The sequence below is a fragment of the Capsicum annuum genome, chromosome 11 (genome assembly GCF_002878395.1).
Source record: "Capsicum annuum cultivar UCD-10X-F1 chromosome 11, UCD10Xv1.1, whole genome shotgun sequence".
Lineage (NCBI taxonomy): Eukaryota > Viridiplantae > Streptophyta > Magnoliopsida > Solanales > Solanaceae > Capsicum > Capsicum annuum.
This window is the reverse complement of record NC_061121.1, coordinates 41411621-41435329: the sequence shown is the minus strand read 5'-3', so window position 1 is coordinate 41435329 and position 23709 is coordinate 41411621. Positions and strand designations below refer to the sequence as shown.

Below are 23709 nucleotides of genomic sequence, written 5' to 3'. Positions count from 1 at the left end.
TTATCTGTTGCAATAGGTTGGTCATCTGTTGCATTATGCCGAAGTTATTTCTATCTAATCTAAGTCTAATCTGTTGCAACGGTGAAAAGAACTGTTTGATAATTTCCAACAGATGACCAAAATTTTACAACATATGTCTAAATCTGTTTGATATTTTCCAATAATTACACTTAAATATCCACGTGCTCGACAACACCAAACCAGTAGCAAATACACCACCATGAAAATTTCAGCAATTAGGCTTGAATATCCATGTGCCCAACAACACCAAATCAGTAGCAATAACGGCAATAATGTAGTATCTTCTTGCTCGATTTTGTTTCTCTTCAGATGCCTTGACTTTGTTCAATAAACCCTAGATTACATAATTTGCTTGTGAAGGGTGCCATTTTTCATATCAATCAAGGTAATTGTATCCACCCAATTTCTATAAAAATAAGAACACAATTACAAAATAATTACAAGTCAATAATTAATCAACTAATTAAATAAAAAAATATTACCTTTGAAATCTTACAAGTAAAAAACCTACGACCTGGATTTTGTTGAGTCCAAGAAGTCTTCAATAGAGCTTCGTAACCACACTTATAATATCGAAAATCTTTATCACAAAAAATGGTAGATGAGGCTCTCTACATTGTCAAGCTCAGTTGGAAAAAATAAAAAAAAATGAAGAAAAGAAAGACCAAATGCAAATAATTGAAAGAATTTGGATAGATAAAAAAAAAGATGATGATGAAGAAAAAGATTTGAGAATTTAGAGTTAAATTTTAGGAAGAAGAAGATGAATATATAAGACGATGGGAGAAAAAAATAACTGTTGGGGACCAAATCAGATGCCTCATCAGCAAAAAGTGCTAAACGGACATATTTGATGCCTATTTACGTGTTTAAAATCAACATTGTCTACTTGATGCCTATTTTATTTTAGGTGTTTAAACTGAATAATGTCGATGGGTTTCGCCTTTTTTATTTCAATTGACTTTCACTTTTTTACATGTAGTGGCAATTTTTTATGTCCAATGAAAATTAAATTTTTATAATGCAACAGATTCTCCATCCGTTGTAACAGATATTCTACCTGTTCTGACATATAGTTTATCTGTTGCAATAAGTTGGTCATCTGTTGCATTATGTCGGTATTTCTATCTAAGTCTATCTATTGCAACAGTGGAAAGACCTGTTTGATAAATTCTAACAGATTACCTACCTGTTGCAACATATGTCTAAATCTGTTTGATATTTTCCAATAGATGTGTCGTCTGTTGCAACAGATACATTATCTGTTGAATATTTGAATCTAGTATTCCATTTCAATTAATAAGTTCAAATCCAAGAAAAAAATAAAATTCATAGACAAAAAAAAAATAAATCGAAGCCTTCAGAAATTAGCTGAAATAAATCAACGAATAATGAAATGTAAAAAAAAATTTATGTGTACAGATCTCAACAAATACATCAACAATTTAAGTATTGATGCCAAGGATTACTAAGGAGGGGTGAGGTTATTACTTTGATAGACTCAAGCTATAAAGATCTACTCAATATGGACAAGTTGTTCTTCATCCGGTGCTATAGAATTTGGCTTTGCTCGTCGTGGATCTTTATTGTCGCTTACGTATGGTTTTTGCACTTTTTGTTCTCTATATTTTCATAAAAAGAGTAGTATATTGTCAACGTTGTTCAACAGTAGCTTTTACATCCACTTGGAAAGCCAGAATTGGTCAATGTTAATCATTGAGATACAACAAAATGGAAAAGGATAAATCATCTATTCTAGCAAATCAAACAGGTCTTCCTCCTATTTTAAATTGTCCCAAACAGATTATATTTCTATTGCAATAATGAATCAACTCTTGGGACAAATTTCTACATGAGGAAGACCTGTATGATAATTTTCAATGGATGAACCATCTGTTGCTACATATGACTCATCTATTGCAGCAGATAGGTCATCTATTAATATAAATAAAAGCGGTACGAAGAGCTATTTGATTTACAGAAAAAAATGATACATATGTCGTAGCATATACTTGATTTGGTGTAACAAGTTAGTCAACTATTACAATATATATATATATATATGTTTGATAATTTTCAGCAGATGTGTCATCTATTGAAATACATATGTGTCTATTTGTTAGTTGGAAGACATATATACTCACCTTCTTTAGCTCGTGTTTCTCTCCTTTGGACATTATACATTGCTCAGTTCAATTCCTTTACAGAAGCAGTTAATGTATTAATAACATTAATCACTACATCACGTTTCGCCCTGCAGTCTTGACATTTACATGCAGAACATTCGCTGGGAGAGGCAAAATCTCTATAACCAGTTGTAAGACCCCACAAAATTTCTAGCTTAATTCAGTCCTTTAAGCTTGTAAGGGGGGCCCAGACTTAGAAAATTCTAGCTAAGTTTCAAAACTTAGTTTATTTTAGCCTTCGAAAGTTGGCAATCTCATTTCACAACCTTAATTTCCTTTAATGATCTATATTTTTGTTAATTCATGATCAGAAAGGGCAATAGGTGTTCCCGGACAAGTTTTGGATTTTTTGGACCTCGTTTAGACCCTGTTTGAAATCCCAAAATTGTGGACCAACATGATCTTGGCGCGCCGCATCGCCTATTACATTGGTTAATATTATGCCCAGTTGTCAGCGCCAAATTCCAGCGACATGGTGCTATCTTGGCGCGACGCATCGAATATCGCGTTGATAGCATCGACGCACCGCATCTGTAAATGCATCGGTGCTCAGTTTCAGTCATTAAATAACGACATCCTTGAGAGTAATTAGGTCTTTTCCCCCCAACCTTCAGCCCTCATAACAAAAAATTAAGTCCTAGTTTGGCTAAATAAATTCATTATTTCACAATTTCTCGAGAACAAGAAAACCCTAAGAGATTAATTTCAAATCAAGACCTCAAGAATTCCTCTATTAAACTTCAAGAAATTTCCATTCAAGGTATGTAAAGTGTTCATCCAAGGGTCCCTTCCACCCTTGGAGCTCAAGAAATCCTTTTCAAAATATGAATTTTGAATTCCATGTTGTGGGCTTGATTGTACACATGTTAATGTTGTGATATGACTTCCAAGATTAAATCTTTATTAAATTTTCATGACTTTATGTTAGTATGTGGATTGAAATCCTTCAATTTGAAGTGCTTGATATAGCCATGATGTATTAGTTGTTGATTTATGCCCTAGAAAAGGTTATGCCTTCCATGTGTTTGTTAAAATGCCTAAGTGAATAAGAATTATGCATTATGACCCATTTGTGATCTAAATGATGAACTCATGATGTACCCACATGTTCAAAATGACTCCCATGCTTAAGCTATTTCTTGTAATGATTTGGTAAAATTCTCATAAGTATGAATTTGTGAAATTATGTTATGTTAGCATGCATTCCTATTCATGTGTAAGCTTATGACTTGCAAATGCTTCATGAAATCCCTCAATGGTTGTATTGTGAATTGTTGACTATGTTCATGTGTTCAAAAAGTGTTATGTCCTATTTATATTCATGCTATCGAGTCCTGAGGGTATTTAATACCCGACAATTTAGCTGTGTGCCTAGAGCCAGTGTCAATTTTCAAGGTAACCTCAATCAAGCCATGATCAGTAGTACTCTCAGTTAAGTTTCAAAACTCAGTAAGTTACATGACTCAGGAAAACTTAGTAGATCCAGTAACAGTTCAGTCCCATTTAGTATTCAGTATTCAGTATTCAGTTCAGTCCTCAGTAAATTCAGTCAGTTAATAGAACTCAATAGTATTCTATAAGTCAACGAAACTCTATAAACTCAGTTTAGTTAAATAGTACAATTATTAATAGCTCAGTTAAGCCTAGTATGAACTAGGAAATTAGTTCAGTGTCTGTTCAGTTAGGAGTAGGATTCAGCACCGAGTGAACCCAAGGATGAGGGTCACCTGTCAGTCAGTAGAGGGTGTGATCCTTAGAAGTAATCCTTGCATTTTAGAATTACGTAGCCAACATAGGTTGATATATATACCTACCAGTCTAGGGTTAATACATCTCATTCGAGTTCTCCTACTAGCGAGGGGTTGACGGAAGAGCTCTCTGTCAGCATAGGATTAACTCACAGCTTGTCTTTACCCATGGCACGATATTGACACCCTTCCAACTGGGGTCATAGGTTAGACCCCATCAGTTCAGTTATGGGGCATGTTGGTTACATGATTACCTCATATAGTCTCAGTCTCAGTCTACAATAAGGAACTCACATAGTTTCTCAAATTTTAGGACTATCAGATATAGTCACTCATCTCAGTATGAAACTTATCTAGTTCCATCAAAATTAGGACTGTCACAAATAATCATTTAGTTAACATTACATCAGTTATCAGTAATCCATGTTATCAGTAAACTCAGTATAGTTCCAAAGATTCAGAACTATCAAATACAGTCGTTCAGTTACCAGTTATACAGTATCCGTAGACTTAAATATCTGTTAATCAGTATTTAGATTTAATATTCAGCATTATCACGACCTCAATTATAGTCCACATATTCATGCATGTATTCCCACGCAGTCATGTTCATGTTATTCAGTCAGTTATAGTTCATGCATATAAACCCTTGTATTCAACTTACCTCACTTTGCATACCAGTATATTTTCACGTACTGGCGCATACTTTTCTCTTGCGCTATTTGTGTTTTATACCATAGGTTTGGATGCTTAGGTTCCCGACCGCACTTAGCAGTTCAGATTCCAGCAGCAGTAGATTAGTAGTGAGTCATCATCATTCGAGGATAACGTGATTGTTTCATTATTTCAGTACTTCAGTACTTAGTTTATTTCATCAGTTGGGGTTAGTTAGGGACATGTCCCATCAACTCCTTATTCAGATATTTTAGAGGCTTTTACAGACTATAGCATGTTTAGATAATTATTTCTGTTTTGGGTATTGTTATACCTTATTCAATTATTATTTTATTCAGATTTATTACAGTATTGAACCTTATGGCAGTTCAACCCATATTCCATATATTTTAGTATCATTTTTCAGTTATTATAGCAGGTACCAGTCATGGGTTAGATTGTGGTCCTTCGAGATTATGAGCACCGTGTAGCATTCGAGGTACCAGACTCGGGACATTACACCAGATCATACTCATAATAGTTTGTTTTAAATACCATAAGAGGATCATCATTAGTACCAACAGCAGCACCAAAATTATTTTTCTAGTAATGATTGTTGCTCCAAATAATTCTATTTTTATTCTATCGATGATCCTACGATAAAGTTTGCACAAATCGTAAAGTAAGAAAAAATGGCATCTTCAACTCTCGATTGGTCGAAACTAGTGACGGATGCACAATCTAACATAAATCATCATATATTAGAATAATGATTAGATCATTCAAAAAAATCATTAATTAAAACAAAAACTTAATTATAATTATACTTACAGCATTCTTCAGGGGTTGAAGAGATCAAGAAATTTTATATTTTTATCAGTTTTGGTCGATAACCATCTCAAGATTCTTAGATAGGAAACTTCTTCCGCCAGATCACTTGTTGTCTCAAATAAGGAATGACTTTAAACGCCCAAACCTATAAAATAATGCCAATAAATCAAAATCATTATTGAGTAAAATAAATAAATAATATCATAATAAAAGAAAGAAAGAAACATTTACCATGAAAGCCTATAGAAATCCATATAAGTTGATTATCTTTGGCGCTAATGGAGTCAACAAATATTTGACAGTCATTTTGAAGCTTTCATAAACCCAAGGATAGTTGTTAAATGACTCAAGATCCTCGGAGAGCTTTATTAAACCAATGGTTATGTTGTTGTTAATGTCTCTCGCTCAAAGAATATTATGTACAAACCAAACCAAACACAATGACTGCTTGTGATTCTTTAAAAGTCCTTTACTTTTTAACGCTTCTATCAAATTTTTATTTTTTAAGCTTGGACCAACAATGGACACTAGGTCATCACGATCACACGACTTGCCTTTGCCTTTTTTGGGTGTGCGGGGTACTTTTTTGGGTTTGAATAGGTATAACTTGAGAAGAAGGATAACATTTTAGTCCAGTAACTATGGAAAGCTCCTTCCAACCAAAACAAACAGGCATGCTACAGTAATTTATCCATACCTCATCCATCTTATCTTTGTTTTCATACATAAACCTACGCTTGAGAAGTTCATATACCATTTTCATTTTGAAACGAGCCTTGTTGTCCTCTGGTAAATCAAGAGATTTCCTAAAGCAGCTGTCCCTGAAATAAGCATCCACTTTTTGTTCTTGAAGTATTTTTTTGAAGACGTCGAAAGATTTTCCCATGGCTGAATTAACCAAGAAATCACCCATTAAATCTATGGCACTATCGCACTGCATTCTTACAAGATAACGATCAATGCTGAAGGTTTTGACCAACTCTTCTGTGGAAGGGCTATTAGCATTTGAATCATCTCTTTTGAAATATTCCTTCTCCCCATGTTCATCATATTCTGCTCCTGATTGAGATAACACTTGTAAAGCAAGCCCATAGAGTGGTGGATGTAGCCTAGTTGCTTCACTTGTTCGTTTACTTGGACTTGATTCGGTTTTTGTTCTTTTGGGAGACATATTATCTAAAATTAATAAGAACATAAAAAACATTTCATAGTTGATTAGTGCATTATTAAAAAAGGATAACAGTAAATCAAATAAGCAAAACAATAAAATAACAGTTCCAACAGATCACTGATTTATTGCATCGGGTAGTATATTTATTGCAGCATATAACTAACCTATTATAGCAAATGAGTAATCTGTTACAATAATACAAAACTTATTACTCACTTTTTAAGACAGATGAATGGTCTGTGCAACAGATCACACATTATTGCAACATAAAAGTGATCTGTTGGAACAGTTAAATAATATGTTACAATAGATGAGTAATCTATTGTAATAATACAAAACATATCACTTATCTGTTGAGAAAATGAATGATATGTGCAGCAGATCACACATCTATTACAGTATATGAGTGATCTATTGGAACAGTTAAATAACCTGTAGCAATGACTAAGTAATCTGTTGCGATAATACAAAACATATCAATCATTTGTTGAGAAAGATGAACAGTTTATGCAACAGATCACATATCTGTTGCATCATATGAGTGATCTATCGAAACAATTAACTAATCTGCAGCAACGGCTAAGTAATCTATTATGATAATACAAAATATATTACTTATTTATTAAGAAAGATGGATGGTCTGTGCAACAGGTCATACATCTGTTGCAACACATGAGTGATCTATTAGAATAGTTATCAACGGTCAATATTATTTAGATTTCTTCCAATAGAAGGGTCGTCTATCACTACAGATGAATGATCAATTGAAAAAATCAAGTCTTGGACATATCCTGTTGGAAGAGTTGATAGGTTTTTATCCAATAGGAGGTTTATCTGTTGCATCAGACCTTTAATCTGATGGTTCCTCCATCGTATAAGATAGTTAATCTGTTGCATCAGATAGTTAAACTGTTGCATCATATGCTAAATGTATTGTATCAAATTTTTTATTCGATGGTTCCTCTATTGCATCAGATGATTAATCTGTTGCATCAGAATTTTAATTTAATGGTTCCTCTGTTGTATCAGATTGTTGATTTGTTGTATCATATGATAAATCTATTGTATTAGATGGTTAATATATTGCACCAGATGGATAATCTATCAGAGAAAACAAAAAACAGTAGCATGATTTTGTTCAACAGAAAAACAACAATATCACTATTTTTCCCAAGAATAAGAACAGAACAAATCAATCCAAATCGTTGTTTTATTTGTATAAACAAAAATAATAAAAATCAAACTTTAAAAAATACAACAAATAATAAAAAACATAATTTACTTTGAAAAGAGAAGAGAAGAAATACCAAAAATTAGGATTTTATTCAAACCACATTTCAAATTAAAGCAACAAATATTAAAATTGTTAACCAATACTATAAAAGAAGTTTGCTCAAGTTCCTCGTTTTCTTCAAAACTAAAAAAGCCATAATTTTTTACCTGTGAAAGAAGAAAAGGAATGATGACGAATTCGATGCTGTTATGGCTGGAGAGCAAGACTGTCACGTCAATTGAAGGTTGAAGAATTTGAAGCTGTTATGGCTAAAGAGCAAGGCTGTCACGTCGATTGAAGGTTGAAGTTGAAAAGGAACTCGAAGCCCAACTATTTATCATCATAGATTGAAGTCTTCGAGGATTGAAAGGTGTCCGGAGAGCAAGGTTGTCACGTCGATTGAAGGTTGAAGAATTCGAAACTGTTGTGGCCGAAGAGCAAGGCTATCACATCGATTGAAAGTTGAAGTTGAAAAGGAACTCAAAGCCTAATTATTTATTGTCGGAAGTTGAAGTCGTCGAGGATTGAAAGGAAAAATTTACAGAACTGTTGGTTGGAAGAGAGTTGAGAGAAGCTGTCGAGAGTTAGAGGAGAGAGATTGGTTGATTTGGATTGAAGATGGGTGTGGATTGGGTTGATTTATATTTTTGAAAAGATTAGAAAGTTTTAAAAATATTACTCAAGTCCACGATTAACTTAATCAAGTTTTCTAATGATGTTTGATCCTTTAAGTTGGTCAATATCACCAATCCTTCATTTAAGACTTAAAAGACACCTTTCCTTCAATTTTCTCGAGCAACTTCCCTCAATATTTTCATTTTTGCGAAAATCATTTCGATGTTTGAATCTGTTTTCACTGAAATTTGGATCCTCATTATTAAAAGTATCCGAAACAAACTCAAAAATATGATTTTTTTTGTTCTTTATCTTCTAATTGGGTTAGTCCAAAACTAAATGATAGAGAATCCTCCATTACTAAGCAAGATTTATTGAATGAAACACATGCATGATAAATTTTGTCCATTTTTTATTTATTAAAGTAGAAAAAATAAAAAAATCTTACTAGCCCACAAAATAAAATTGAAGAAGATTGTTCATGGAACTTCTAAGTAATTTGAAAGTTGATGCTTCTCAAACTGATCCACACACATTTATAATTTCAAACTTGAAAATCTATTGAATTAATGCTCCTTCAATATAGGCACTTTTTAGGGGTAATATGCGTAAGAGTTGGGAGGGCTAGATATGTATGAGTTTTAGAGAGAGAAAATAAAAAAAATGAGATTTTTATAATTAGTTTGGGATGTTATGTATATAGAAAAGTTAGGTTGTAGATTTATGTAATTTTTAGAAGTGAAAATTATCTTGTATATACTTATTAGATTGTTTATTGCAAGTTATAGCAACATTTTTTTTCACAATTATTGGATTAAAGAAATAATTACAAGTTATAACAACTTCTAAAAAATAATTTTTAAAATAATAAAAAGTTATTTTTTAATAATTAGTAGTAATATGAATTATTAGTAGTAATAAAAATAATTATTAATTACATTCAATTACGTTTTTTTGAATTGATATTTACTTATTTATAATAATTTTTTTTTTACTTAATAAAAAAAATATAATTTGCAAACTTAAAAGTTTTGCTGTAACTTACATTAAACAATCTAATCTTGTATTTTAAAGTTTTTTTTGCTTTTTAGAAACTAGCAAGCCCAAAAAAAGGTCAAGACATAAATTGGGCGTTAAAGCCCAATATTTCTGTAACAGCCCACCAAAGATTCTGAATCGTCACGTGTGCATCCACTTTGATCTATTCACACTTGGCACCAAAAACACACAAACGCACAGAGTGACACCCATCTCTTGCATTGAAACCCTAAAGCCCCGATTCCTATCCGAGCTTCTCCATTTCACCATTGCTGAAGAATTTTGAATGTTTGATAGCTGCACAATTCCCGAGATAGGGTTTTGGAATTGTTAAAAATGGCGGAGTCTTCCAGCTCTCGTATTACAATCACCCTAGGACGCAGCGGTCAGGTACGTCTTTATATATTGTTCCTTTGTTCTTTTTTTCTTTGTTTGAAGTTCTTATGCATAACAAATAGCAATGAGTACTTTTCGGATATTCCATAAAATTGGAACGATACATAGAAGATCAATATGACTCCTGCGCAAAGGATGACACGCATCAATCGAGATATGGTTCAACATTTTCAGTTTTTTTTTTTTTTTTAAATAGTAACGTGTTTCTTCTGGGACGTCTGATAAAATTGGAATGATACAGAGAAGATTAGTATAACTCTTGCGTAAGCAATGACATGCACAAATTGAGAAATGGTCCAGATTTTACAGTTTCCAAAATAAAAAAGCAATGAAATTTGGAAATGGAAAAGGATGTTGTTTGATTAGTTCTGTTTGAGTTTTATGTTATTTTTTTAAAAAATTGTATTTGGAAGTGTAGAAGACAGTTCATTGTTGCAATATTTTGTATGCATGTTTGTTTTTTATCCTCATAGTTTTTGTCTTTAGATTTCGGTTAGTACTGGTGCTTTTTGTGCTTCGGTTATTGCATCATTTTGTTGTCCCTATTGTTGTCTCTTCTGTATGTTGTATTGCTATGTTAATTCTTTGTTGTTAGTGCTTCCCTTTCTGTATTCCCTTTTACGAACTGCTTTGCTATGCTTTCTAAGTTGAGGGTCTATTGGAAACAACGTCTCTATCTCTACGAGTTAGGGGTAAGATGTGTGTACACTACCCTCCCCGTACCCTACTTGTGCGATTACATTTGTTATGTCGTTGTTGTTGTATTCACCAGTGACTTGTTATTGGTGTCTTACAGTTGGGAAAACTACCTAACTAAAGAAAAGTAGTGTTCTTTCTAAGAGTAGGCATGTAGGTGTTTTTTTTTTTTTGTGGAAAACTTTTAAGTACAGTTTTTGGGGGGAGGCGGAAATCGACCCTACCTTATGAGTATCGGACTATAACAGTTACGATGAATGTTTACTCACATTTATTCGAAGTTGACAATAGATTGGTTCTACCAGCAGAGAGAAATATACTTTTTATTGTAACATCTGCTAATGTACCTCATAGTTGGGCTGTACCTTCCTTAGGTGTCAAATGTGATGTTGTACCTGGTTGTTTAAATCAGACCTGTAGAGGAGAGCTCTATATTATGCTACTGAGGTTTACTTTATCTTTGAATGTCACTGATAAAAAGATAAAAGTGAATTGTTCTTTGAATGTTTCATTGTTAGGTTTGGAGGGGTTAGTGTTACATTATGTATGTAAGTGGTGTTACGGAGCTGTTGTTGAGTAATTCTATTTTCGTTGCAACAAATTTTTTATCTTGGCTTTTCATGTGTGGTTGCACTGTAAATTGGAAGGTGGTAAAGAAGGCAGGATCCGTATTAGATCATCCCTTACCTGATTCTGGGCCAGCGGTTGGGACTAAACGGTCTGTCAGAGATAGACTAGGTACCATCTCAGATTCAACAACTGAATTCAATAATAAACGGTAAACTCTTTTATCATTTTCCTCGAAATAGATTAGTTGTGTGAATTGATCTTATTGTTTTAAGTTGTTTGCCTAATGTTTTGAGGTGGTGGATTTAATGTATAAGGTTGTATGACTAAAGTTGGCGTTAATTTGTGGCAACATAGTGAATTTAAAATGTTTTATGAATGGGAGGAAACCACTGATTGTCCTTATCAAGACAAAAAAGAAGAAAAGCGAACTAATGGCTGTTAATTAATTTCAATTTAAATTGATATTTAGCCACATATTTTGTTAGCATTGTAATCCAAACATTGAAACAAAATTTTTTATGAATGGAATGAGATGATGGCAACCCCTTTATAGGAGTAATTTCTGTGCATTCACACACTATCTGCATTTCATATTTTGCAGTCAGCGGGGAGATGGAAGTAGATTGGGATCTCGTGCCTCTAGTGGCATTGATGGTAATAATTTCACTGCTTCTCCACTATATGTTCATGTTTGTTGTCTATCCAACCAAATTCACGATTGTAAATTTTATTCGTTATTATTTAATGAAGATGGGCGACTTGGTAAAGATGACCTGCGATATAAAATCATGCGGAAAACTGCACTTGACCGAGTTCAAAGCAATGGCCAGCAGAATGGGGTGGATCTTCGTGATTTCCTGTCTAGGCCTGCTCAGTCTTCAACAGAAAGCCCCAGTTCACGACATGACATACCTGATCAGAGGGATACTAGACCACGAGTACCAGAGCCGAGGGATAGTAGACCACGAGTACCTGAACCAAGGGATAGTAGACCACGAGTACCTGAACTGAGGGATAGTAGAGCACGAGTACCAGAACCGAGGAATACTAGACCACAAGTACCAGAGCCCAGGAATGATAGACATCATATGGTTGATTCAAGAGGTTCTAGACAGTATTTGCCTGATGATGTAGATTCAATACCGTACATGCCTGAAACCAGGGATTTTAGAGGGCACCGTCCAGAGCTAAAGGATGTTAGATATAATACACCTGAGTCAAGGAGTTTGAGCATGGTGGTACGAGCTCCCGCTACAAGAAATGCAGAGGCTTTACCACTGATGGACTCAATAAGGAATTCTTATTCTCCATGGACACTAGATCGTTTAAGGCGTAGATCACCAGATGGAGTTCGTAGTTCTTCTAGAGGTATCTCTCCACCAAGGAGAGGGGAGGAACTGCAGAGAAGACGTCAAGTGACGCCTTATGATGACCTGAGATTCCGTTCATACACAAGGAAAGATGTCTCTGAGCTTTCAGGACCCACGACTTCTGCAGGTTACCTGTCAAATACATCCCAACCTGCCGGACCAGGGAAGACTGTCACACCATTGCGTTCCCTAATCCCTCAATCACGGAATCAAGTGCAGAGAAGTTCATATGCAGTACAATCTACTTGACTTTCTGCTTTTTTCTTTGTTTCCCCTTTTACTGGAATTTCATGTTTGGATATGTGATAACTTAGATAATTATATGGTGAGATTTTCTGCATCAATTCCATACCAATATTAATTGCAACAACTGCTCGTAAACACCAAGTTGTTTGCTTGAAAAAATATATCTTTCTAAATAAAAGTTGCCGAAAGGAAAATGGTTAACCTTGTCCAGATTAAAAATGAAAGAATTGCTTGTACATGATCATCTGTTATCCATTCTTGAGAATTATTTGAAATAGACCTTTTTGGATGTTTTTTGGCTCTTCATATTCTGTGATTGTTTCCTTAACAATCATTTTGGTGTTTGTGCACTTTGCACCTTCTTGACTTTATTCTTCTTTTATAAATTATTCACCTATAAAGTATATAATCCTCATCAGGATCTTGCAAAAATTTAATGTTGGATAGTGGAATTATGGAGCTTGTATTCTCATTCCTGTCCAAGATAAAATTGCTATATTTGGCTACTGATGTGATTTGTCATTTCTACTTTCTTGTCTGAAACATTAGGCCACTGCCATGTCTTAAGAAAATGCATACCGAGCACAATGCATAGACAATTGGAGAGTAAAAATAACATAAGAAGTTAAAAAGAATTTGGCTTACTGGTCATTACAAGTTCTTTCTCTTCCCTTTAATGCAGGCCGAGGATCAACCTACTGTTGATAGCTTTTTGAACTCGTTGGGTCTAGAGAAATATGCTATCCATTTCAAGGCTGAGGAAGTATGTCCATCACCTTCTACCATCATTTCAGTTGCAACATTATTGAATTTATTGATCTCAATTTTGTTAACATTAAGCAATCATTGCATGTTTAAGATTTGTTTTTGAGTCATGCATTAATGAATGCTGTATACCATTAAAACTCTGCAAGCTATGAGCTCTTGTGGATTGTGTTTTGCATTCAAGCTACTCGATATGATTACTTGCATCCGTACTCGATATGGCTACTTAGTTTAAGTATTGAATTTTCGAGAAATAAAGAGAGTTCATATCAGCTTGATGTCGCAAGTGTGAGAAGAGAATACTGCTTTGAGTTTCTGGTTTTGCTATTGATGCATCAAAATACTTTTGAAGTTCACTTTATCAAGGAACAAAAATATTTCCCTGTTTTTGCTCTGTAAAGTTGGCCCAGATCAGGGAAATGAAGAACGCTAGATGAGTTTCTGTTTGCTGCACTTGAGCTGAGGGTCTTTCAAAAACCACCTCTCTACCTCCACGAGGCAGGTTAGGTTATGGTCTGTGTACACTTTACCCTCCCCTGACCCCACTTGTGGGATTACATTGGGTATGTCGTCGTTTTTAGTAGTTTGGTAGAAACCAGTGGTTGTGGTTGTTAAGGATTGTAATAATTTGGTAGAAACTAATGGTTGTGGTTGTAAAGGATTGTGAGCATTCTGACAGAAATCAAGAGCACATTCAGAGTAAATTTGAGAATGGAACAGTAATATTTTTCTTTTCTAGTCAGTTCAAGGAGAGAATGCCAGAAGACAGAACTGTTAAGGTTGGCCCGGCGGACCAGAAGCTTAAAAGAAACACCCTTATTTGCAATGTGTTCACCATGTACTGTGATTGGATTAGTGGATTCAGAACTAGAATTTGACAGTGACAATGTTATGTGCTGAGCTGAACCAGAAGTAGGTCTGGGTGACTTCAAACGGTAACTAAAAATGGCAAGCAACTTACAAAAAGGTGGTTTCCTTGCTGGAGAAAAGGCATGATGGTGTTTTTTGTGCATTGGTCCAAGGAGCTGTGCCAACCTGAGCCTTTCCAGACCAAAGCCTGGTTCCCGTAGTGTTATGTATTTAACGATGTTATTAATACTTGTAACTTGTAGCGTGGTGTAAAATTTTGGTATTTGGACGAGCTTGGCAATTTGGATGAGGATAGTCTCGAGGTTGTGGCTACTGTAATCCTCCCACCTCATTTTTTTGTCTATCAAGTTTAGATGTGAATATCTTTCGTGTATGGGTGGAGTCCCAGAGAAGGGTTATTTTAGGAATATCTATCCGTGCTTTCTGATATGTTGAACTTGATATGCTGATTGGATGTGGTCCTTAAACTCAGTTCACTCATTTCTTGTCATCAGTGTGTTTATGTGTCTTTTTCTATTGAATAGTTGATTAGTCATAGCTGTAGAATTTTTTTTCAGCTATTATGCATTTTTTACCTGGTACTGTGCTGCAGGTGGATTTGTATTCATTGAAGCAGATGGGCGACAATGATCTGAAGGAGTTGGGAGTACCCATGGTATGCTTCTTGTTAAATGTGATATTTGATCATTTTGAAGACATACTATTTTCAGTTGAATGCTCTGGATTTTGTTGTATCTATGAGTGTTTCTTTTCTTCCTGTTCTCGCATTTTTTTTGGGGGTGGGGTGGGGTGGGTTGGTCATGCATTTTCCCATCTGGTTAATTGAATTCTTTTTCTTCCTTGTGTGGGCACTCATATGTCCAAACTGAGGTTTACATCTCCTTTAAGCTTTTCTCAAAACTGTATTCACCTTCTGACTAGGAAATCTTTAAAATATATTACACGATACAAAGGTTTCATGGGACCATTTTCACAATTACAGCTTTTTCTTTAATCAGTTTCTGGAAGAAAAAATTTCATTGATCCATGTATGCTCCTTCAATGTATGTATATTTTGAGGTACAAATATTAATCCTTCTCCTATAACTATATAAAGTCAAGTAGTCATTCATTTGGAAAGAGAAAGCATGACTTACTTTCTCAGAAAAGGGAGCAGAACAGCATTCATATCTACACTGATGAGAGAGAGAGGGATCTTCTTTTTTTTTTTTTTTTTTGTTGTCTTCAGCTAATTTTCCCTGCTCAACATCCAGGGGTACCTTGTGGATGTAAGTCAAGAGAAAAGTGACTGGGGAATAAGTAAACATCATTTCCCACATGACATATCTATAGTTTGACATGTCAAAATATACTTGTCTTTACCTGTTTGTTCTGAGATAATGTTTTCTTTTTTCTTTTCTAGCTTTTTCTAAAGAGATGCCTAAATTTGTAGGGTCCAAGAAAAAAGATTCTGCTTGCCTTAGCAGCTCGTGCCAGAAGACAAGTATGATTATGTGAATTGTCGCAATTTAGACACATTGTGGAGCTTTGATGCAAAAACCTTGAGAGGTGAAGTCATGCGACTCTTCAAATACCTTGTAGAGCATGTATTTCCATCTTGTTCAATCCGGGCAAATCTGTATGAATCAGTTGTTAGATCCCCTTGTCAATTCTGTAGTTTCCTATACAGGGCAAAACATTTTGCTAAAAGAAGTCTGATTCTTTTGTTGTTTGTCACTATTTTGTTTTTGTGTGATCCTCATTATTATGGAATGAGTGATTCATGATTGAGAAAAAAAATCCTGGAAAGCCCTTGTTTTCAATCTGGCTCGGATACCCAATTAATGTATTTTCAACCTGTTGTCGATCAGCTTTCTTTTTAGTTATTAGTATTAACCGTGTAAGATACTGAAATGCATAAACGTGTATGCTTATGCTTCTGAAAACACGTTAGGTAATCGAGAATGTGTGTCCCGTGTGCTTGTTTGATGTAGGACTTGACCAAGCATTTCAAGTCGTTAACCAAGCACCACTTAATTTTGTTTGAAGATCATCTAGTTAAGTCTGTAACTAGTGAGAGTCTTCTAATTTATGTCTTAAGTGCAAAAGAAGTTGCCTAAAGTACGAAAATGTACTTTAGGGAGAAATACAAGTTATTACAAGTCGATCGATTATTTTTCTCTGAAAATTTTTGAATATATCATTGTTTAGCTTTCAATTCGCTTCTCACCGAAGTTGCGGGATACACACTTAGATGACATGTATTTAGGTTCCTTATTGTCACATAGAAGTAATGGCTGAGCAATGTGATTTTTTTAACACCTAACTAATTTGAAAAATTAGATTTTCTTGCTTGCAAATCTCTCTCTGAAGATTTCTTTTTGATCTCATTTCAACTTAAAGATGTATTGCCAAATGCCGAAAGTTCTTAATGCGTGATTGGTACTCACAATATGTTATGAATTATGATCTCTAAAACATATCTTCAGTTGAAAAAATGGACTAAACATTATTATTATTGTACACAAAACATTTAGATGAAAATCTTTTAGCCGAAAATTTGGAGATTTTGCTAGCAAATATCCTTTTGATTAAAAGCCAAAAAGATACGATTGTCATTTATGCTTTTAAGAAAGGAAAAAGAAAACAAAGAACTTTTTTCTCTATATCAAAGTCCTCTTAAAATAAAACAATTAAAACAATCATTTTTTATTTCATGTGTGGGTAGAATTCGAAAGGGGCCATTTCAAATTCCATTGAAGTTTTGGTACAAAAACTTTGTGCTTCAAAATTCTATATTCCTAAAGTCTTTGTACTACTCCCTCCATTTCAAATTAATTTAGTTGTTTTCACTTGACACTAAATTTAAGAATTTTTTTTAAATCTTGTGGTCTTAAATTAAAGAGATGTCAAATGTATCAAAGTGTCCTTTCATCTCGTGATCTTAAAATGACATGAAAAGTTGAAATTAAAAAATTGCTAAAAAGGAAAAAGTCATTTTCTTAAATGAACTAAAAAGAAAATAAGTTCAACAAATTGAAATAGAGCGAATAAATTATTTAAACTTGTGGTAGGCACTTTTATATTAAAAATAATTAGCCTGGCTCTAGAGAGTCTGAAAACTTTAATCCCAACTCAATTTATTATTGTACCACCCAAATGGATTCTTATGATCTCATTCACAACTGCTTAATTCAATATTTCATTCTAGATTAAGGTATTAATAAACTAAACATGTTGCTAGAATATTAGGTTTATGGTCAATATTGTCCTTTTTCTTTTCCCATGCAACTAACTTAAATTAATTTCATTTTATTGTCCAATTTTGAATTATACACTAGTATGGATATTCTTCAATAATATTAGATAAAAATTTGAACACTTTGCAAGGTTTTGAGATAATTAATATGATATGATTGATTGCACACCTGTTATCTTATTATACATTGAACTGAAAAATTACTTCTAAAGTTATATAAGTAGTGGTTTAATTTGTCATTGCCAATTATGCTATTGGTGATAAGTGGCATTGATATTTTATTTGTTTAGTTTTTTTAAAGAATAAAATTTTAAATCAATCATTTTGAAATGGAGGACAGATGGCATATACCTAATTCAAACAAAAATTCCAATATCTTTTGATCTAACTTAAATAGTATAAAGGGATTACTTGTATTATCACATTTCATAATATTACTTATTATCTTGTCTTGCTTTACTTAAACGACAACAATTAATTATAATATCAGGTCAAAAGGACTAAATTAAATTTCTCCCACCTAAAGTTCCATTAAGTTGAACTATATATGCACATGAACTCTTTGAAATTAGTATGATTTAAATTGTCTTAATCGTCGAAAAGCTCTACTAAACACGCGATAAGTATTGGATCATTAGTTAATTTAAACATTCCTTAATGCCATGCCAACATTAATTAATTAATTAAACAAAACATGGTTCATTGAAGCTTCTCTTTTTCCTAGTGAAATATTTTTGACTTTTATGTAGTTGTACATGTCAATTTTGGCATTCTTTTGAGTGAAATATTAATTAGTAATTAAAATAATACTTGAGTTGCTTAAGGGATTTTGTCCCTTGATTAAATTTAGAAGTAAAATACAATGGATGAAAGTAAAGACTTTTTAAAGGGGTTAGCTGATGGTAGGGGCCACTTTATGATCTTGTAATCTACACAAAGGCAAAAGATAGGAATAAGACACATGAAATGTAGAAGAAATCAATCAAAATTAATATTAACCAACCCAACCCAATCCAATCCACCCATCCACCCACCCACCAAAATTCTAATCCAAGATTAGTCCTTCATAAATAAATTGGAAATTTATTTAATATGTTTGATATAAAGAAATTGTCTGATGATAGCATGTCTAGTTGGAATTCTTCTCCCAAAGCATTAGAATAGACTAGAAAGAAATTAAAAAAATAGCATCCAAGCATTTGGATTAATGATCAATGATACAGTCGTGAATCTTGAAAATCAGAATTTTAAATACTATTTGTCTAAGTTTTGGCGGAACAAAATTATCTGTTGATTGTATTGGTGAGACTGTGATTAATTAAAATACACCCAAGCTGTGTTGGACATCATTATAATAACTTTTTTTAAAAAAGTATTAGGAAAAAAAGGAAAGAAACAAATAAAAAGAATTGAAGAAAAAGGAGTGGGAATTGGTGAGAATGAAAAGATTGATTGGTGGACTAATTTTTCTTCACCAATGAAAGATCTTATAAGAGAAAATGGAATAAACACAGAAAATCTAATAGTTTCTAACATGTCCCACAAAGTTACAATTTATGGGTCCCAATCCAAAGGGAACAACTGTCAACACAATTGCCTTTGCTTAATGTATAATATAATGTAATATAAAAGAGGTTAGTTTGATTCACAAAATATTCTGTGTTAATAGAATTTGTGACGAGATCGCATTTAAAAGGGTATGAGGTTAACAAATCTATCATAATGCGAGTATTAGTGATTATTTTTGTTATTTGAACCTATAACCTACAAATTACATAAAAATAATTTTACTGTTACTTCAAAACTCACATGTAATATATAATATAATATAACATATTTTTTAAACTTTTTTTGAATGATATTAGATGATGACTTGATTCACCTTAAACAAGTCAATTAATATGGTTTGTTTGCTCCAAGAAGATATGCTCAGATCTTATAGAAGACCCTAATTAGTATATATGCTTACCTCATCAACCACTACCTTAATATTCCTTTGTTTAGCAACTACCCTCCCATCATAAATATTTTTTAATTACATCCCTTTTGACATGGTCAAGACTAAACTATTAATTTATAAGTTTTTTAATGAACAGAAGTTTGGATAATTGCAAAGAACCTTCATTTAAGTGCTGAATAATCAGAACTCAACAGTTCATTAGTGCATGAACATAATTTTAGAGTTCTGTAGTGGATGGGACTAGTCACCCACATATATTTATTCAAATAAATTCAATTTCATTTTAATATTGTTTTCATCTAATATCCGATAATCATTAGAGTTTGGCTAAATTTGAATTCACGTTGAGAAATCTCATATTAAAAGGGTAAAAAATTCTCTAACGTAACAAAGATGAATTCAATATTTAGGACTCAAACTAAAGATTTCTTGTTAAAAATATGAATTCCAATTTTCTAGTATTTTATAAAGCTTTTGGTAGAATACAATACATGAATTTACTAGCCTAACTAAATCGAGATCCACATCGAGAAATCTCATTATTAGGGGTGGCGGTGGGGGTTAACTACTTTCTGACTAAGTGACTTCAATATTTAAGATTCGAACTCGAGATTTTTGGTTAAAGGCGACTAACTAGTAGGTGAATTTTGAATTTCAAGTACTCCCTTCATTTCATATTAGGTAAATTATTGAAATATGACACATCCTTTAAAAAAAATTATGAACATAAATTATTGGATACTTTCACTTTTACTTTTTTTAATTATTCTTCAATAAAATATAAAGTACTTACAAACCTCAATGAAAGAATAAATATATAAAAAAATTTCAAGAATTCTCTTCAACTTTAAAAGATTCACTTATATTTCACTAAAAATAAGTAGAAAATTAACTTATATGGAGTGGAGGGAGTACTATTTTATAAGCTTTGGTTGACAACAATAAATGAATCCACTAACAAATTGGTCATCAATAAAACAAGTGATAAATAAGCCTTTTAAGTACAGTGAGAGATTTGTTGAGTCGTTCCAGGTGATTACATCCTCTTATCTTTCTTTGACTTTTGTTGTTTTGCATTTACAATATTTAAAACATTCTCCTCTCTTCAAGCATGGAATATTTGTATTTTTTAAGTAATCAAGTGGTACTATAATTGCATGTTTTTTATTTCCATATTTTGTTTTAAAAAGTAAGAATAAAAGATTATTTTAATCCTTAATCATACACACTAAATCCTCTTTGGTGGGAAAAGTTTATGGTGTATCTACTACATTAATATTTAAGAAGATTTGTTTACATTGCATGAGAGACAGCTTCCTAATATGACTATTCTTTTTCCCTCTACCTTTCTTTTATATTGACTATTGCTATATTTATGCCTTGTCCCATTTTATATATATAAAAAAGTAAAGTAGTTGCATAGCATAGTCAAAAGAATTTAAACTCTACACAATATAAAAAATGATATATCTACTCAGATCACTTATAAGATAATTAACAACAATAATAATATACTCAGTGAAATTTCACAAGTAAGGTATAAGAAAGGTAGAGTGTACGTAAACCTTACTACTACTTTATGAAGGAAGAAAAACTGTTAATCACAATTAAATTATCACTTATTAATGAGTCAAATTCTGATAGGACGTCCATAGAAATTAGCAATTTTTTGATAATGATACTATCTTATTTATCTTTTTTTTCTTCAATTAATGGTACTGGCTAAGAAGGAAAGCCTTGGAGTAACTGATAAAGTTGTTGTCATGTGACCAGGAGGTCACGGGTTCAAGCCTTGAAAATAGCCTCTGGCAGAAATGCAAGGTAAGACTGCGTACGATACACCCTTGTGGTGGGCCCTTCCCCGGACACCGCACATAACGATAACTTTAGTATATCGGACTATCCTTTTTAATGGTACTGGCTAATTTACTATAATAAATTAAATTATACTGATGGTATAAAAGTTCTTTCCACTGTTAGTGCACAGGACTTATATACTATTCAAGAACCCATTGAAATTACTATATAAGGAAGAGTATGCAGAACACAAATTAGTCCATCATCAGTATAATACTCACACACAAACATCATCCTTCTTCTATTGTTTTATTATTCTCTCGTTCAAATCCATTCATTTTCTCAAGAAAATTAATTAACATGGCCAAAGATGTGGTCTCTAGTACTTTCCAATCTCCATCATCCAATATTAATGGAGAAAATGATCATGAACCCTCTTCTAAATCATGTGTTGAGAACAACAAGAGGCTCAAAATCTTTGGTTTTGAGCTGGGGCAGTCCGATGCATTAAAGCTTCCGCTATGCACGGGGTCTAGAGAAGAATCAGACCACAAGCTTGGTTTTGAGCTTATTGATCCAAAAAAATCTCCAAAAGAGATCCAAGATATTTCATCAAAAGAAGATCAAGAAAGTGTAAATTCCTCATCAGCTTCAACAATTTCATCAGGAAATATTAGAGATCATCAAGAAAAAATATTAGCTTCATCAAATGAAGAATTATTGAAGAAATTTGAGTGTCAATATTGTTTCAAACAATTTGCAAATTCACAAGCTTTGGGAGGTCATCAAAATGCTCATAAAAAGGAAAGAATGAGGAAAAAAAGGCTACAACTTCAAGCAAGAAAAGCAAGTTTAAGTTGCTATCTTCAACCTTTTCATCATCAAAATTACAACAACAACAATAATATTATTAATTATCAAGTTTATGATCCTCAATTTACAGTTTATGAAGAATCCCAAATTAGTTTTAGCCCTTATGATAATCAAGATTATCAAGTCTCATCAACAGGAGGAAAGTGGCCATTTCATCAAGAGTCTAATTGTACATTTACTCTTACACATGGAGGAAATTACATGAAGCCTCCATCAACTAGTTTGGCCAATTCAGCTACCGAACAAAAAAGCTCATGTAAACCTTTGGATCTTCAATTGGGATTAAGTTTGTAATATTAGTTAATGCAAAGATAGAATTAATTACGGAGTAATATTTTTAGTGTTATTCTAGCTTAGAGTGTGTCTAGAAATTTAAGAGCCTCATGCATGGTCAACTTTTAATTAGATCACTCTTTATACATTTTGTAAACATATTGGAAGAAAAAGCAAAGAAAAAGAGATGATTTTTGCTAATTCTTTTATGTTTTTTTTTTTTTTTTTTTTGGATATTATGAGAATATATCATATACGACTGAGTAATTCCAACAACCAATTCACTTTTGTATGATAAAACTAAACTGCAAATACAATAATAATTATACGATTGTTACGCTGTATTGTGAGAATATTGCATCATGAATTAGCTAACTTTGAGTTGGTTGTCAGTTTACTGCAATACTCCTTCTTTACTTGGACTTGGGAACAACTATATGATGAAGTTTACACAAGAGGAATTAGAATTAAGTTGCAAATACAACAACTATTTTACACATCAATTTCAAACAAGTGTGATCTCTGTATATGGACTAATTTCGCACTGTTAGGCCAAGTTGTCAGTTCACCGCAATACTCCTTTTTATTTGATTTTAGGACCTTCAATTGCAAGCGAACTCACACAAATGGAGTTCGAATTAAGTTGCTAATGTTGAGGATAAATAGGGTTTTGTACAACATAGAATCACAAAATGTGCCAAATTACCTTGAAAAGGGATTAAGAGTCGATTTTGAGTAAGATTAAAAGTTGGTTAAATCAGCTTTTAATCTCTTTTTAGGCTTTTGTTTAGGTGTTTAGTAAAATTTAAAAAGATTTAAAAAAATTTAAAATTGATTGAAAAAAAAAAATGAGCTGAGCAAAGAGTGATGAGCTGGGTATCCTCGCTATTTTACATTTTAGCTTAAATTTCTTTTAGGTTTGACCAAGATATTTATCCCTTTATCTCTTACATTTTTCTCTAATTTCAACAATATTCTTAATATGTAGCCCTTTTTCTTTCACTTTCTCTTTAGCAGCTTTTCTCGTCTCTTTCCCCTAAACTGTTCTTAATACCCATAACAATATTGCAAAAATATATTTAACATTTAAAAAAAATAAAAAAGTAAATTATATTTTG

General features: G+C 32.9%; 2 protein-coding genes and 2 non-coding genes across 4 annotated transcripts; all 4 read left to right on the top strand.

Annotated features, from left to right (window-relative positions):
- Positions 1–9595: 9595 nt before the first annotated feature.
- LOC107847944 (protein IQ-DOMAIN 14) lies at positions 9596–16299 on the top strand. Its single transcript, XM_016692562.2, has 7 exons — positions 9596–9927; positions 11277–11407; positions 11801–11853; positions 11950–12803; positions 13498–13578; positions 15043–15105; positions 15883–16299. The coding sequence occupies exons 1-7, from the start codon at positions 9874–9876 to the stop codon at positions 15937–15939; spliced, it is 1293 nt and encodes a 430-aa protein (XP_016548048.1). The 5' UTR covers positions 9596–9873; the 3' UTR covers positions 15940–16299.
- LOC124889183 lies at positions 10002–10104 on the top strand. The gene has a single exon (XR_007047795.1). It is a non-coding gene; the product is annotated as a U6 spliceosomal RNA (small nuclear RNA).
- LOC124889179 lies at positions 10136–10239 on the top strand. Its single transcript, XR_007047791.1, has one exon. It is a non-coding gene; the product is annotated as a U6 spliceosomal RNA (small nuclear RNA).
- Positions 16300–21694: 5395 nt separating the features above from the next.
- Positions 21695–23102, top strand: LOC107846918 (zinc finger protein 5). The gene has a single exon (XM_016691189.2). The coding sequence runs from the start codon at positions 21806–21808 to the stop codon at positions 22610–22612; it is 807 nt and encodes a 268-aa protein (XP_016546675.1). The 5' UTR covers positions 21695–21805; the 3' UTR covers positions 22613–23102.
- The last annotated feature ends 607 nt before the right edge of the window (positions 23103–23709 follow it).